Source organism: Leptodactylus fuscus, chromosome 10 (assembly GCF_031893055.1).
Source record: "Leptodactylus fuscus isolate aLepFus1 chromosome 10, aLepFus1.hap2, whole genome shotgun sequence".
Taxonomy (NCBI): Eukaryota; Metazoa; Chordata; class Amphibia; order Anura; family Leptodactylidae; genus Leptodactylus; species Leptodactylus fuscus.
Window position 1 is genome coordinate 30,502,695 of NC_134274.1, and position 15,986 is coordinate 30,518,680.

Genomic DNA, 15,986 nt, shown 5'->3' on the forward strand with positions numbered 1-15,986 from the left:
TTTCTATTGTATTGGAAAGAATTGTTATTCCTGAAGAACACATTAGCCTGAAAGGGTCAGCAAGAGAGTGCTGCGGTAGCAACAGCAAATGCATTTTTAAGTGGCTATATGCAAAAGAACCTCATACGTCTTTAGTGTTGGTGTAATGCTCTGCAGAGACATCTTTAGAATAGGCAGTATGGGCTGCAGACCTTTAAAGTTCCTGTATCGAAGCATAAACTAGAATGCTCTAATATACTGAACCCATAGCCATGTGCAATGCAGAAAACAGTCACAATAGTGCTGATCCATTTGGGCTAAATCTTGTTGCCTTATAAGAGAGCGCGGAGTATTTAGTGGTCTCAGCAGTGAGCTGATAAACACTATTTACTACGCAAAATAAAACTGTATTAGACTACTTCCTACTGGTTCATTACTGCCTCATTGTAACAAGAGATTTATAATGTAAGAAGAATGTCATCCATCAATATACCAGCACCCCCCCCCTCGCCCCCCTGCAGCTGAATGACTATGTGGGTTTCATCCAGTCACACGTAAAAACAATAAAACACAGGCAATAAATAGTGGATTTCAAAACCAAACACTATAAACCTATGAAAGACCACCTACCTTCATTGTGAAAAGCATCTTACACAAGCTATAATCTAAGTAACAGTGATCTGATGGACTGAGGAACAAATCCAGCAAAGGTCTGACTGCAGTTGTTTATAGTCGCCATATGACGGCAAGCAGATGTATAACTAATAAAGAGGTAATATCACATTAGTCTAGATGACCACAAACATAAGACAGCTGTTGCCTTCCACGTGAATACACAATTGTCCCTTTTCTTTGCCTAAACCAAATGAGCAAGTCAATGGAAAGTCAAAGAGCCGTTTTCTTTGAATAGAGGGACATTCATATACAGAATTCAACTTTTATGAAAGTTAAGGATGGGCACATCTGTACAGTCAAAAACATACCTGGGAAATAGACAGGCACCGATCACACTTCTTCAGTCCTGTCCTTTACCACCATAGACTTGGAAATAATGACAATTCCCATAGATATGAAATGACTGGTAGATCCTCTAGAGATAGATTGTTTTTTTTTTCAGCTTAATCTTAAGCTTACCCATCTATAGCTGCCATTAACTAAGTCAAACTATGGTCATAATGTAAGCAGAAATTATCTATGACCTTTATAATACAAGAATTCTCAATAAGAAGAGGAAGACGCTTCCGCCAAAACAGGAAGGTTAGCATCTCCTCTACAAAACAGAAACCTGAAAAATAGTTTTTTCAACTGCACATGGGCTGTTTGTGAAAGCAACAATAGTGACCCATGAAGAGACCATCCCAACTGGAGGCCCAACTCACTATACAAGTAGATCCAATACTACAGTATCTGTAGATACTATATTGTGAGACATGGATGTTACTGGAATAGTTTTATCACAAGGGTCCAGGAACTTCAGGTTATTCCACAGCTTTTGATGCTATTTTGCCAGTCACCTAGTTAGAACCATCATAACCATATTTTAGAACAGATTTGATAGCAGATAACTGTGTGTATGGGGGCCGTAAACGGTTTGGCACCGTAGATTGTAAATATTCATCTTTTTGGCACCTGCTCACTAGACATAAGCTATGAAACGCATTAGGAGTTGATAAGTACTTTTATGATCCATGCTCTGCAGCACAACTGAGAACCATCAAAGTGCCAGTGTATCATTTATTAATCCTATCTTCACAATGGCGCCTGCTTTTAAGCAGAAATGCACCTGGATCTCAATCAAGTACCCGCACTTGTAAGCCTCGCATCTGTTCCATGGAAATTAATTGGATCTTCAATTCTCTGAGTACCCATTGAAAACAATAATCCCAGTTTCACAGGGAACATACAACAAGCTACGTATGTGATTCTGTATTTAGTAGGTTTTTGACATTCACATTTGCATATTAAAGTCTATTATATTTGACCAGCGTTCCCTAATATACAGATATTACAGTATTTGGCTAAAATACAGAAGGGAAATGATCAAGTGAAAAAGGTTCCCCAAATTCCCTATGTGACCGGAGCGATAATGCGCTAATGCGCACGAGTGACTATCTCTCTATTTGCTGTGTGTTATTGTCAGGATGCTTACCCAACCCACTTCCGAAAACAACACTGTATTACAGATTATAAGCAAATTAATGGACCATCCCTTTTACAGTCCTCACATGCTTACAGCTGTAACATGGTGATCCCTCAGAGGACCCAGCGTCTGCTCCCAATAGCTTGTATACTTATTACTCATTTAGAATTGTCTAAAGTTACACTGCTCTATATTTTATGTTTATCGGAAGACAAATTCAATCCAATCCCTCATTGTATAGTAACAATTAAATGTTTAAGACCCTCAGTATGTCCTCTAATTCTATTTTTTCTTCCTTCAAAAAAGGAGGCAAGCTGAGTGTGCAAAGACAGCGAGGATCCAGATGGCATTGCCAGCAGGAAAACCATCAACTCCTGCTGCCAATAATCTGTATGAAGAGTTGGGTGACAGCACTATGTAAGTACTGAATATAAATTGTTTTCCTTAGAATTGCATGAATCACTAGAATAGTGGGAGCCGTTGCGGATCTGTTATCATAAAAGCAGTTTGAAATTTGTCTTAGTGCTGCGATCTGCGACGCTGTGCAGAGCTTTGTGCAGAGGTGTCGATTAAATATGGATGTAACCAAGCGTTTAATACTGTAGCATACACTAGTTTTCCTCTCCAATAACAGATTTCACAAAAAATATCCTTAAAAATGTCTAAATATAATTTCTCAGTTGCTGAACTGTATGGAAGATGAATGATGGATTGGTTTACGTTTTCTCCATGAAAAGGTTTCATAAGCTGGGATTCGGGGCTCCAGGCACTATAGTTTCATGCATACAAATAGTACTTTTGAATGCGGAAGCATTGCTTTAATCCTAGGATATACAGAGTCATTGGGTAATAATGGATTTGTTTTCTTACAATATGTAACAACACTGTTTTCCAAGCAATTTAAAGCTAACAACAATAGGGAGGGCCAAGTAATAAATTGACTTGATGCTTCTTCCCGGTAACTGATGTATATTGTCATGTAGATCAAAACAACTACAGTAGCTTTTATATAACAAAATATGCAAGGCCTCTTCAGATTTTACTCTTATTTCCCTAGTTCTAAAGTATGGGTTAATATCAACTCCGATGTCAATGATGCATTAGAATTGGAAATGACTGAAGAGTTTTGTGGCAATATAAAATATTCATGCACTAGCCAACTATATTTCTTCAAGCTTAAAGAGAACAAGTCAAGTGGTTTTTGTACCATAAACTGACCCCACTATGTGCAGGATGAAGTATATAGACTTCTACAGGAAAGATGTAACCTGATCCTTCAGTAAGTTCATAGTCTGTCTCCTCTATCAAGATGGATGGCAGCAGAGAACTGATAGTGACTTGTCAGTTAAGGAGATGGCGAGGAGGGAACAAAGCCTAAGTGGACAACTTTTCTCTGATGCTATATTACAAAGTTTACGTGTACTAATAATACTTATAATAAGATATGCAACATTTGTTTAACCAGCAGTGACCATTTAAGGAAATCTACTCATTTGTGAAATCCCTTGATCATCCCGCCTCACCTGGCCCCTGATCCCCTTCTAGACTTTAATGATGATTTGTTGTACTGACATCAGTGCTACAGCCAAAGGTCGACTTGTAGACCGCTACATGAAATGTATTAGGCTGTAACTTTTGTCACGATAAGTCACACCAAAAATCATGAAATAACAGGAACGTCTATCTCTAGGTCTGCAACAACTTGTAGATACAGTTTACTTGAAGATGCAGATTAGAAAATGGAGAAATTATATCAACAGAGTATATACACTCACCGGCCACTTTATTAGGTACACCATGCTAGTAACGGGTTGTGTTGAGGGAGAATCCCCGCCAGAGTACGGGTCACTTACAGTGGTCAGTCACCTGCTCCAAATCAATCATGCATGTGCGCGCTGACTAGAATGAATTCTGACACATATGTCAGGGTTAATCCCAGTCCATGCAACGAGCGTGATGCCTGTTCACACAGAACTGAGGTTTATTGAGGAAGTTACAGTTTTTATACAGGAATGCAAGAAAGATAAGATAACGGCAGGCTGTAAGCATATACGTCTTGTATCTGAATACACTGGCGATCAGTCATTGGCTCTTAAATTTCAACATCTTTTAGCTTTCGAGTTCCCAGGAAATGATACTGTCTTTCTTGTAAACCACATGACGATCATGTGCGTCAGCATCTGGGTGCGGTACTGGATACAGGCGCCATCTTAATGTATAAACGTTGCACAAAGAAAAATATAATTTCTTAAGCAGTATAAAGCATGTATAAAAATAAGAATAGACATGGTCTACCTTCACAGTTGGACCCCCTTTTGCCTTCAGAACTGCCTCAATTCTTCGTGGATAGATTCAACAAGGTGCTGGAAGCATTCCTCAGAGATTTTGGTCCATATTGACATGATGGCATCGCACAGCTGCCGCAGATTTGTCGGCTGCACATCCATGATGCGAATCTCCCGTTCCACCACATCCCAAAGATGCTCTATTGGATTGAGATCTGGTGACTGTGGAAGCCATTGGAGTACAGTGAACTCATTGTCATGTTCAAGAAACCAGTCTGAGATTATTCCAGCTTTATGACATGGCGCATTATCCTGCTGAAAGTAGCCATCAGATGTTGGGTACATTGTGGTCATAAAGGGATGGACATGGTCAGCAACAATACTCAGGTAGGCTTTGGCGTTGCAACAATGCTCAATTGGTACCAAGGGGCCCAAAGAGTGCCAAGAAAATATTCCCCACACCATGACACCACCACCACCAGCCTGAACCGTTGATACAAGGCAGGATGGATCCATGCTTTCATGTTGTTGACGCCAAATTCTGACCCTACCATCCGAATGTCGCAGCAGAAATCGAGACTCATCAGACCAGGCAACGTTTTTCCAATCTTCAATTGTCCAATTTCGATGAGCTTGTGCAAATTGTAGCCTCAGTTTCCTGTTCTTAGCTGAAAGGAGTGGCACCCGGTGTAGTCTTCTGCTGCTGTAGCCCATCTGCCTCAAAGTTCGACGTACTGTGCGTTCAGAGATGCTCTTCTGGCTACCTTGGTTGTAACGGGTGGCTATTTGAGTCACTGTTGCCTTTCTATCAGCTCGAACCAGTCTGGCCATTCTCCTCTGACCTCTGGCATCAACAACGCATTTCCGCCCACAGAACTGCGGCTCACTGGATGTTTTTTCTTTTTCGGACCATTCTCTGTAAACCCTAGAGATGGTTGTGCATGAAAATCCCAGTAGATCAGCAGTTTCTGAAATACTCAGACCAGCCCTTCTGGCACCAACAACCATGCCACGTTCAAAGGCACTCAAATCACCTTTCTTCCCCATACTGATGCTCGGTTTGAACTGCAGGAGATTGTCTTGACCATGTCTACATGCGTAAATGCACTGAGTTGCCGCCATGTGATTGGCTGATTAGAAATTAAGTGTTAACGAGCAGTTGGACAGGTGTACCTAATAAAGTGGCCGGTGAGTGTATTTGTATATATATATATATATATATATATATATATATATATATATATATATATATATATATATATATATATATATATACACACACACATACACACACGTAAACATGCTCTAAGAAGTGCCATAGAGAGTCCTATGTCAATCACTCTAACAGCAGGCCAAATAGAGGGAAGGGACATTATTAGCAAATCTGGATGATGCAGTTTCTTCAGCAGATATAGTCAGTCCTGAATTCTCTGTAGTGTGCAGTTTATCGATAGTCTGAAGACAACAATCCGTATTATATCTGTGAAGTAATTCAATAATAAAAGAAAGGGAGCCTTCACACGGAGTTCCGCTCATTCAGAGTGAGCGGCGAAAAAAACAGATCCCATTGACTTGAATGGGTGCCAGCATACGCGCGTATCACATTGAAAGCACTAGGTAAAAAAAAAAAAACAACTCCCATTGATTTTAATGGGTAGCGCGCATATGCCGGCACCCATTCAAGTCAATGGGATCTGTTTTTTACGCCGCTTACTCTGAACGAGTTTACGTTCAGAATGAACGGAGTGTAAACTCTGTGTGAAAGCTCCCAAAGACTGCAGGCATTTTCCTCTGGATGAAGATGAGTTGAAGACAATGGTGAAGCAGGAAGCCATTCACTCCCTGCTTCTCCATTTGCCCAGTTTCTGTTTCTGGTGTCTAGGAGCAGTAGCTGTGACGTAGTTACATACATTTCGCATGTTGCTCCCTGATTCTTTTGGGACCACCGACACGAGAGAACAGGGGAACAGAAAAAGGAGAGTTGGGCTAAGGCCTCACTCAGCAGAAATGCAGCTTTTTTTTTTACTGTAGATTTTGCTGCGGTTTTGTGAGCCAAAGCTAGAAGTGGATTGAGCAGACGATAGAAGTATAAGAACCTCTTATATATGTCCCATTCCTTTTGTGACCATTGTTGACTTTGGCTCAGAAAAATTTAACAAAATCTGCAACAAAAAAAGCTGCATTTTCACAACATGAGGCTTTAGCCTTAAGGTTTTTTTTTCACACATATATAGACATGGGGGGGGGGGGCATATAATTGCGGGAGGCAACCTGGAGGGGAGATGATATAATATAATGTCTGAGGGGCCACTGGGGTGGGACAAGTTAATGTCTAAGGGATCACAAGGAGGGCGGATTAATATGCGAAGAATGCAGGGGCATTTGACTGAGAGGCATTATACTGTGTGACGCTAGGTTCACACCTGCGTTCAGGGTCTCCGTTCTATGGTTTCCGTCTTCTGCATGCCAGAAGATGGAAACCATAGACTGGGTCCGGCCGTGAGCGGCGGTGAGCGTTTTAGGCTCTCCGCCGCGAAACTGGATTTTTTTATCCGGACACAGAGTACTGCATGTCCGACTCTGTGTCCGGATTATAAAACCCGGTTTCGTGGCGGAGAGCGCAAAACGCTCACTGCCGCTCACGGCCGGACAGCTTTCTCACCCATTCAAATGAATGGGTGAGAGAGACTCCTGCAGGTTTCCGTCTCCTGCCTCTGTTTTATGCAGGAAACGGAAACCTCAAATAAGGAGTGCCGGCGCAGATGTGAACGAGCCCTGAGCGCCATTATAATATGAGGGAGCCATTGAGGGGGACATTATAATTTGTGCAGGTCTGGGTTTTCTAAGTGGTGGTGATGGGGGGGGGGGGGGGGGCTTCTGAAACATTTGCACTGGGCCTACCAAAGTGTTAAAAAGGGTGCCGAGTACACTAGATACACTTTTTTTTTTCTCTCAACAACTTTTATTATGCTGCCAAAAAGCAAGATTTAGGGTGCAGTAGCGTAACCTTCAAACATTTTTTAATTATCTATAGTTTATAAAAATACCAGATAGAAAGCAACACCAGCATATCTGAAGAAAACACTGTAATGATTTAAATGTGAATGCACCAAAACACACAGTAAACAGACTTTTTACACCGCACCAGAGGACATAAAATTAGTTGGTAATTTAAAACTGTACATTTAATGATCTCTATATCAGAACCAATCTATAAACTATGCAAAAGTATAACATACACACAACGTCAAATAACATACAAATAAATATATTAACTAAAATCTTAATTTGACTCAGCACTAAATATAGGAATCCACCACAGGACCCTCAGGGGATTTAACTAATACAAGTATGTATACTGTCCCTGTACATTGTGACAATATTGCATATTTTTTGTTCCTTTTACTTTCTATAATAGAAGTGCTATTTTTTTTTCTATTTTCCTAACTGAAGGAAAGAAAAGTAACCTACACGGTTATTAGTGAGAATAAAAGTAAGGGCTTTGATTTCCAGCCTACTAATTTCTTTCCATTGTTATGAACTATAACCACAGTGGCATATCTACAGAGTAATGAACATGGCAACATGTGGACAGAAGTAGACATCATTGGCAACTGCTGTGTCAAGACAGTCACCCTGCACCCACATATAATAGCACTTTGCGGCTTCTAAGATTTCGTTTTTATAAGGGTCATCATTACTTTTCCGCAAGAAACTTTTTTTTTTCTTTAAGTAGTATAGACAGTCCGGTCATTACATATAGTGTTCTTTACAAAGACTGAACTTGCAGGAAATTGATTTAAATTAATGTTGAAAGCTGGAATGTACATGCCCAAATTTAGAATGCTGTTCTCCTACGCACACTCTCACACTGTGGTATTGGGCATCTGGGGAATCAAATAAAACTTCTATGCTGTGAATATAAAACAAGCCTACAGGCTCCCTTTCAAATCAAGCTGAGTATTACAGAAGACAAGAAGAAAAGTACTTGTTTTTTTTCTCCTCTCTTTTTGGCTACGCGAACTTTTGCAGCAGATCTAATGATATCTAATGAATGACAGCAAGTCCTTTTTCTTCTAGTATTTGAAGTACAGCGTTCGGAGGTGCACCCCAGGAACAGAAAAGGAATTTAAAATATATCTATTTTAATCTACCATTTTAAATTGCCTTGCGGTCTCCGTAGAAATCAGGAGCGATCATTTGGGAGCTCAGGTTTACAGCTGGGTTTGGAGTGGTGAAATCGTAATGGGAAAAGAGGGGACAGGAGGCTAATTGCCCGTCATTTTGTTTTAGATGTTAAGCGTAGGTTTGGTATGGTGTCTGAAATAAAAGCACATCCAGACATGACCTACTTATAAAAGTCAGGTGAAATCCCTTCTGAAGGAAATCCACATGTCCAGAATATATATGGATGAAATATATGGTGGAAAAAAAAAGTGTAACCGTTCTATTTAAGTCTCTTTTGGCAGAGTGACAAACTCAGTCTTTGTTTAATAAAGTCCCAATAATTCAGAGTTAATAATCCTGCTGTCTAGCACAAAGCAAAAATACTGCCATCGCAAAGTAGGGTGAGTATATCTAACATGCTTATGCTACAACTATCCCTTCAACCAGTCAAAATTGTCCTCTCCATTATTAACCCCTCTAAACCTGCCATTAGCCCATATCACATATGAGTAATAGTCAGATGGATTTTGTTAGCAGTATGTCTGTTTATTTCAAAATGATAGAAAATCCCCCTTCCCCGTAATCAAATCATCAGACTATTTGATAGTTCATACAATATTGAAGGTCTTCATGTGTATAGACAGTAATGACATATACATTGCAAGTGGCAACCATGGTCAGGTCACAGTGGTCTAAGATTGTCAACAATTCAGAGCTATTTTACTCCATTTTGTAGTAGAAAATTGGAAACTGATAAAAGGACTAAGAATTGTGCTCTTTTTATTTAAAAAAAAAAAAAATGAAGTATTTCTTCAAAAATCTCATAGTTGAAACCCATGCACAGATGTGAACTGGGCCTTAGCTCATGCATGCTGCTACTCGTGCATCCTGCAACCTCCCCATCCTCCACTGCTGCCCCTCCAAACTGGTGTGATATGGGGAATTGTATACAAAATGCAGTACATGATGGCATTGTCATGTCACATGCTAGGTAGGCACCAGTTCTACTCTGCACCTTAGACATAAAAGCAGTGCACATAAGTGTTGGACCTGTAGCAGACCATTAAACATCACAGGATACGCCTTGTAAAAGCAGTTGCTGTAGCACTACAATTCCACTTTCTGACCAGCCTAAACTTTGCAGCAGCAGGCGGCATCTGTAACATCCAAGTTGGTGGGTGGTTGGATGGCAACGAGCCACCTAAGAGCCTCAGTCAGCCACCCATATTATAATCGGTCATTGGTCCCCAGCGTTGGTGAATGGATTGTCAGCTATTTTTTTCTCAGAAGAACAAGGGGTAGAATGACCAGCAACATGTCCGGTTTATTTTTCATAAACACTACATGTTTTCCCAATTTCTAATTCTCATTGATTCTTAAAATTTCTACCACAAGTTGTAGATCCTTTACACACACCATTTGTGCAGCCTATATAAACCCACTTTTCTCTGTTATTGGATGGCTTGTGGTTAAAAGAAACCATTCTAGGAAGCGTTCCTGGAACTCTTCATATGAAAAGCACTTATGTGGCTTTTACATGCAGTTTTTCTCTATTGAAAAGGTCAAAACATGCTTGAAAACCACTTAAGGACAACAGATATTGTTAATGGAGATGTCAATGGGAATTCAATATTTTTCTACATCCGAGCCTGACAAGACTACCAATAAAATAATCTGTGTAATTGTGACCTAACGAAGGCCAAAGACACATTTGGATTTACATTTATGAAGCATATTCCCTTCCTGACATGCACTGTAGAAAGATATGTTATCACAAGTTCTATAACTAGATTGATGTCAAAGGTCATTATTGTTGAAATTTAATCTGAATGCCATATGTGTAGCCAGGCATTAGTTTTCCTGCCTAACATGAGGAAATGGAAAACCACTGTACGGCATACTCGCAAACCTTCGGCAATAGTCTTCCAGGAAGAGAGAGTGAAGTGAATGGGAGCCGGTCTGCAGTAACCTGGACTGGCCGCTACACAGAGCAGGGCGATCAGAGGGTTAATGGTATTGCTGGGTGTCCAAGCTGACGACTTATCTTTAGGATAAATTCAAGGCCTCTTTAACCATAAGACAAACAGACACCGGCCCCTATGGTAGTGAGGGTTTCCTTGGTACATCAGGACAGTCCCAGGGTCACATTTGCCATGATGAACTCAGTCGGCAGATTGCCAAGTTCCTGATAGAATTTGTTGGGCGAACCTCATGAGTTTTTATATTGTGGTTTCATTTTGACTGAACATGTCTGAAATAAAACTGCTGTTATTATAGTCTGAGGTAAACAGAGTATATTGAGCGGAGGAACAGGGGAGGTTATTCAATGTAAAAAGTGTTACCTCCCTTGTGCTGTGGCATGGGTGTTTGGGTCTCAGAAATATGATATATGATCTCAAAGACCGCTGAAGCCTGTGATTGGGTCATATGTGTCATGTCGGTCATGTAACCCATCTGATCATTTAGCCAAATCCCTGTAGGAGCACCAAGAGAAGCACTTTATTCTGTGAGGGCAACTAGAAGGGGGTCACTATAATATAAGGGGTCAATGGGGGTACTGGTTATTGTGTGATGCAGGGGCATTATATTTTGTGTGGATCAGATATGTCTAAATGGTGGTGATGGGGGGCACTTATGAAACCTTTATACTGGCCCCACAAATGTGTTAAATCAGCCCTGGACAAATCATCAATGGTTTTAGCTTGCAAAATAAGTTTAATGTTTTAGGCCCTATTTAGACTGCATCTCCTGTGTACATTTACGGTATTACAATGAGAAAGCTCTTTGTGCATACATTAAACAAATCTGGTCATCAGACAAACGCTAAAATAGAGTCTTATTGGTTTCCATTTTCCAGCAGGCATTAGGATTGTTTTTTTAGTGTTACAGACTGCTCTGTCTCTTACAGAAGTAGCCAGAAAAAGATAAAATAATGGGAGCCTATGGGACCAAGTGGTATCTGTTAAGCATAAATGTCCAAGGTTTCTGTTGTGTAATCCTCCCTAAGGAAACTTCTGGTGTACACTTAAGTAAGCAGAGTGAAAGGATCCTTAGTTATCGATTCCCTCATCCCCTTTAGACTATAAGCTCCAATTGGCAAATATTCTCTTCCTTCTGCGTCAGTGTTGACATTCATTTGTTTTATATATTCCTTATTTTCTATATTTTTGGTGGCATATTAATATAGGTTCTCACTATTTCAGGTACCTTTTAGATGCCATATTTACACATTTGAGGAAAATAAATACATATACCACTTGTTCCCCCCTCTTCCTTACAAGTGATCCTTCCTAATTCACAACATATCTGGCCAAGACCACTGTAACACTCTTTTCCATAACCCAATATTGGGCTTCGAGCTTCAGCTCTTATGTTTGACTAGTTATCCACTTCTCCAATTGCATCTCTTCTGTTTGTTGCCAATTGGCTAGCTAATACAGTACATAGATTACACTCACAAAGTCTTTTACCACATGGCCCAGTACCAACCTCTACACACCGCTTTCTCATCACACTGTCAGCTCTAAGATCTTTCTTTTGTCCCTCCCCTTTTTTGCAACCCACAAAACCACAAACTCGGCTACCCTCTTCAAAACATTCATATGGAACAAAAACGTACCTCTCCATAAGCAAGACATACAGATTTAGCCAAAGTTAAGCTGAACTTGTGCAACGGGTTAAACTGCAGCAGTGTGTTAGTACAGAAGACAACGAAAAATTGTGAAAAGTCAATGGAAAAAAAGATTTTTCCACTTTCTCACTGTTTTTTTGTCATCTATAATAAGATAAGTTAACCCTGCTATGGCTGTATTACATCCATCCATAAATATTCCCTACACAGACAGAACTACCTCAGCCATCTTTATCTCCATGTTCTATTATGTTCTAAGCTTGTTTGGGCAGGGCTCTCCTACTATATCACTTAATGTATATGAATATATGTTTCTTTGTAGTATTTGAGTATGTATGTCCTTGTTCCCTTTATATAACATTTTACAGCGCCAATAAAGATAATGACAAATAAATAATGCTATGATTTTCAGCACTCCTCTGTGACTGTTTTCTTTCTTTTCTATTGTCTCTGCATTACTTATGATATTTTCTGTTTTCTCCTCTTGTTTACTGCATGCTCAGGTTTCAGTAAGTAGACGGATATACAATAGATTAGTACATGTCTTGTTTGTGCTTCATGTTTACAGCCTTAGTTTAACTGGGGTCTTGAGAAAAAGCACTCTGTATATTACCATAATTGTACAATTTCAGCATCATGTAAATGAGATTCAGCCATCTCTGGTATATTCACTGGTGAAAAACTACAACTCCCAGCATTCCCAGACAGCTACAGAAGGTCAATGTGTTCTGGGAAGTGTACAGTAGTTTCACAACAGCCACAGTACCTCCGGTTGTTGCCACCTGGTGTAAGTCATTTCATTAGAATTGCTAGTAATAAGCCAAATTAATACTTTATTTTTATTCATGAGATTACTAGTCTCAGTAAACATTTATTTCCTGTGGAAATTTATCATAAAACTTTTTGCATGAGCAAAATATATGATCCCTTCTCAATTTAAAGGGACTCTATCAGCAAAATTATACTGTATGAGCCCCACATGTGTGAATATCCTTTAAAAAGGCTATTCAGGTACCGCTAATGTTATTTTAACCTCCCCTGTTTTACAATAAAACCATAAAAACATGTATGTAAATCATACCTATCGTGCACACTGGGCGGTGATGCACGATACGACGTCATCTTCTGGCACGCTTACCTCATCTTTTGGCGACACCCTCCGGTCCTGGCTCTTCCATAGCTTCATCGTCCTCTTCTTCCGGCGGGAGTGGTTCAAATCCGGCACGTGCACAGTAATGCTCCCTCCGGAGCGCTACTGCACAGGCTACGGCACCATTTTTCACAATGGCAGTTCTCAATGGGATACTGAGCATGCTCATTTCCTCTTAGAACGCTCGCAAACTGCCATTGAGAAAAATGGCGCCGGAGCCTGCACAGTGCTACTGTGCACTCACCGGATTTGAACCAATCCCGCCGGAAGAAGAGGACGATGCAGCGAGGGAAGAGCCAGCACCAGAGAGCGTCCTTGAAAGAAGAAAGAAAGAAGAGGAAGGCGTGCCAGAAGATGACGTCGGACCGTGCGTCACCACCCAGCGTGCACGATAGGTATGATTTACATATATGTTTTCATGGTTATATTTTAAAACGGGGGGGGGGGGTTAAAATAACATTAGCGGTGCTAGAAGAGAGAAACTGGGCACCAATTACTAAGGAAAGCCAGAGCATTTGCAAGTGTCTATAGGCAAATCTGACCTCGCCCCTTACGCACTTGCTGGAGGGATTTGCATATTCATACTACTTTTATAATATATAATAATTGGTATGTATGGTATCTGGTAGACTCCCTTTAACAAAAATTCAGCTTTGTTCCAGAAATTGCACCACTCTTGTCCATGGGTTGAATCTGGTATTGCAACTCAGTCCCTTTCTTTTAAGTGACAGCAATATTCATAAGATGGGTAAAAACGAATTTCCTATTGCCACTTTTGGCAGGTAGATATTGCAATGCTATTTTAACAGTTAGGACTGTCATCTCATAACCTGTCACACTTTTCATGACATTCATCTCTGTAGAGGGTTAATATTAAATGTAACAGAGGTGGAAGTTCTCAGAATTATAGAAGAGCAGAAAAATCTCTGAATTTTGGTTCACTGCATTAAAACGTACTAACATAAAAATATAATTTTGCTTCTCCTAAATATTTCTTCATGATACACAGAATATAAGAAGTTTGAGAAATAGTTATTATATTATTCATGAATTCATCTTGGATTGAATGCAGTCAAAAATCCTTTTTTGTGATAGACAATTGATAATATTTCAATTCGGGTTATGTTCTTGCTGTAGAGAAAAATTATCACAACTGTAGTCTATAACAATTCAGTCAAGGAACAAGGCTCATTCCTTACAACATTCACCAAACTCCAGACTAGATTTACAACAACCTGTGTTACTTCTTCACATCTTGGATTATAAATTCCCAAGCCACCAATCTCAATTTATAAAAAGTACATTTTCATCACATTTACAGTAAAGTTGCAACACCAATAACTGCCTACTATTTGTGGAAAACCTCATTAATCCACAGAAAGGTCTTGAGGCATAGGCAAAAGATACAGATCAAAATTATCTCTGTGCGATAATGTTGATTTGGTTTCTGGCGGTGAGAATGTTTACTTAAAATAGGAAATGTCCAATTTCACGGATGCCACAATTGTTAAGTTGTTATTGCTTCAGCACTAGTATGTGCTGTGTTTCTCAAGAAAACGGTTGCAGTTTGATTAAGTGGTTTGTGTCAGGGATGAAGCCTCTCTGCACATTTGAAATATATAGATATTTATATACTGTACACACAAAGTCACAATTTAATAATTAACTCAAGTCGATATGTAAATATAGCCCATCAGTGTACTAGGAACAAAAGAGTATGTTCACATGGAAGAGCTAGGTTCCCATCTGCGTTTGGGTTTCCCCAAGTGGACCTCATAAACAGAAACCTAATCCGCTTAAAAAAAAGATTATATGGGGTCTACCGGGTTTCCGTCCGAAAAAGGTGGAAAAATGCAGAGAGAAACATCGTGTTGGCAGGAATTTTCTTTCTGCATTTTTTAAGCGGATTTGAGGACGGAAAAGTCGAGTCGCGACCAGGTGCAGGTGCGGAACTAGCCATAGAGAGGTATTCAAAAATAAGTCTCGTGAAAAGTGTGTTGGAACACTGAGTCTGATTCATAAGGGTATGTTCTCACTTAGGAATTTGAGGATGTCTCCTGCCTCAAAATCCTCTCCAAAAACTGGCTCTGAATAGTCCATGTTGAAAAGCCAAAGTCAAGAATCTTATTTCTGCAGCATGTTTACACACGATTATCCATATGCAATGGGGCTAATGAAATAAGAGAACTCATGCCGCGGTTTCTACAGCGATTCAACTGCAGAAACCACAGTAAGACCAGCAGCCTAACCTAGACTAAGTTATGGTCACACAAAGGAATTTGGAGAGGAATCGGAAGCAGTCTTACACCTCAAAACACTCTCCAAAAACATCCTGAATCTGATAGAGAGCCCCTTTTTCCTGAAATTTTTAAGCAATGGTGGAGGATGAAGTGCTGGACAAGGCAGACCAGTTGCTAAAGTCACTCTTTAAGAACTCTGCATCTTCCACCATTACTTGCAAATTTCAGCCAGGTAGACTAAAGGCCCAAGAAATCTCTGTTGGTACATAACTTTTTGGATCTTATTCTAAGATGTCTTTGGACATTCTTACTACCAGACTAGAAAAAAAAAAATCAACTGGCTCCTACAGTTTTTCAAACCCTCTTCATAGGCCATAAAGTCAGTTTAAAACCT

General features: G+C 39.9%; 1 protein-coding gene across 1 annotated transcript in view; it reads left to right on the forward strand.

Moving 5' to 3' along the window:
• Positions 1 to 15,986, forward strand: part of PCDH15 (protocadherin related 15) — a 1,015,846-nt gene that overhangs the window by 964,217 nt on the left and 35,643 nt on the right. Inside the window, exon 32 of the mRNA XM_075257481.1 lies at positions 2,426 to 2,536. Coding sequence (XP_075113582.1) covers positions 2,426 to 2,536 — 111 coding nt within the window. The remainder of the gene's footprint in view (positions 1 to 2,425; positions 2,537 to 15,986) is intronic.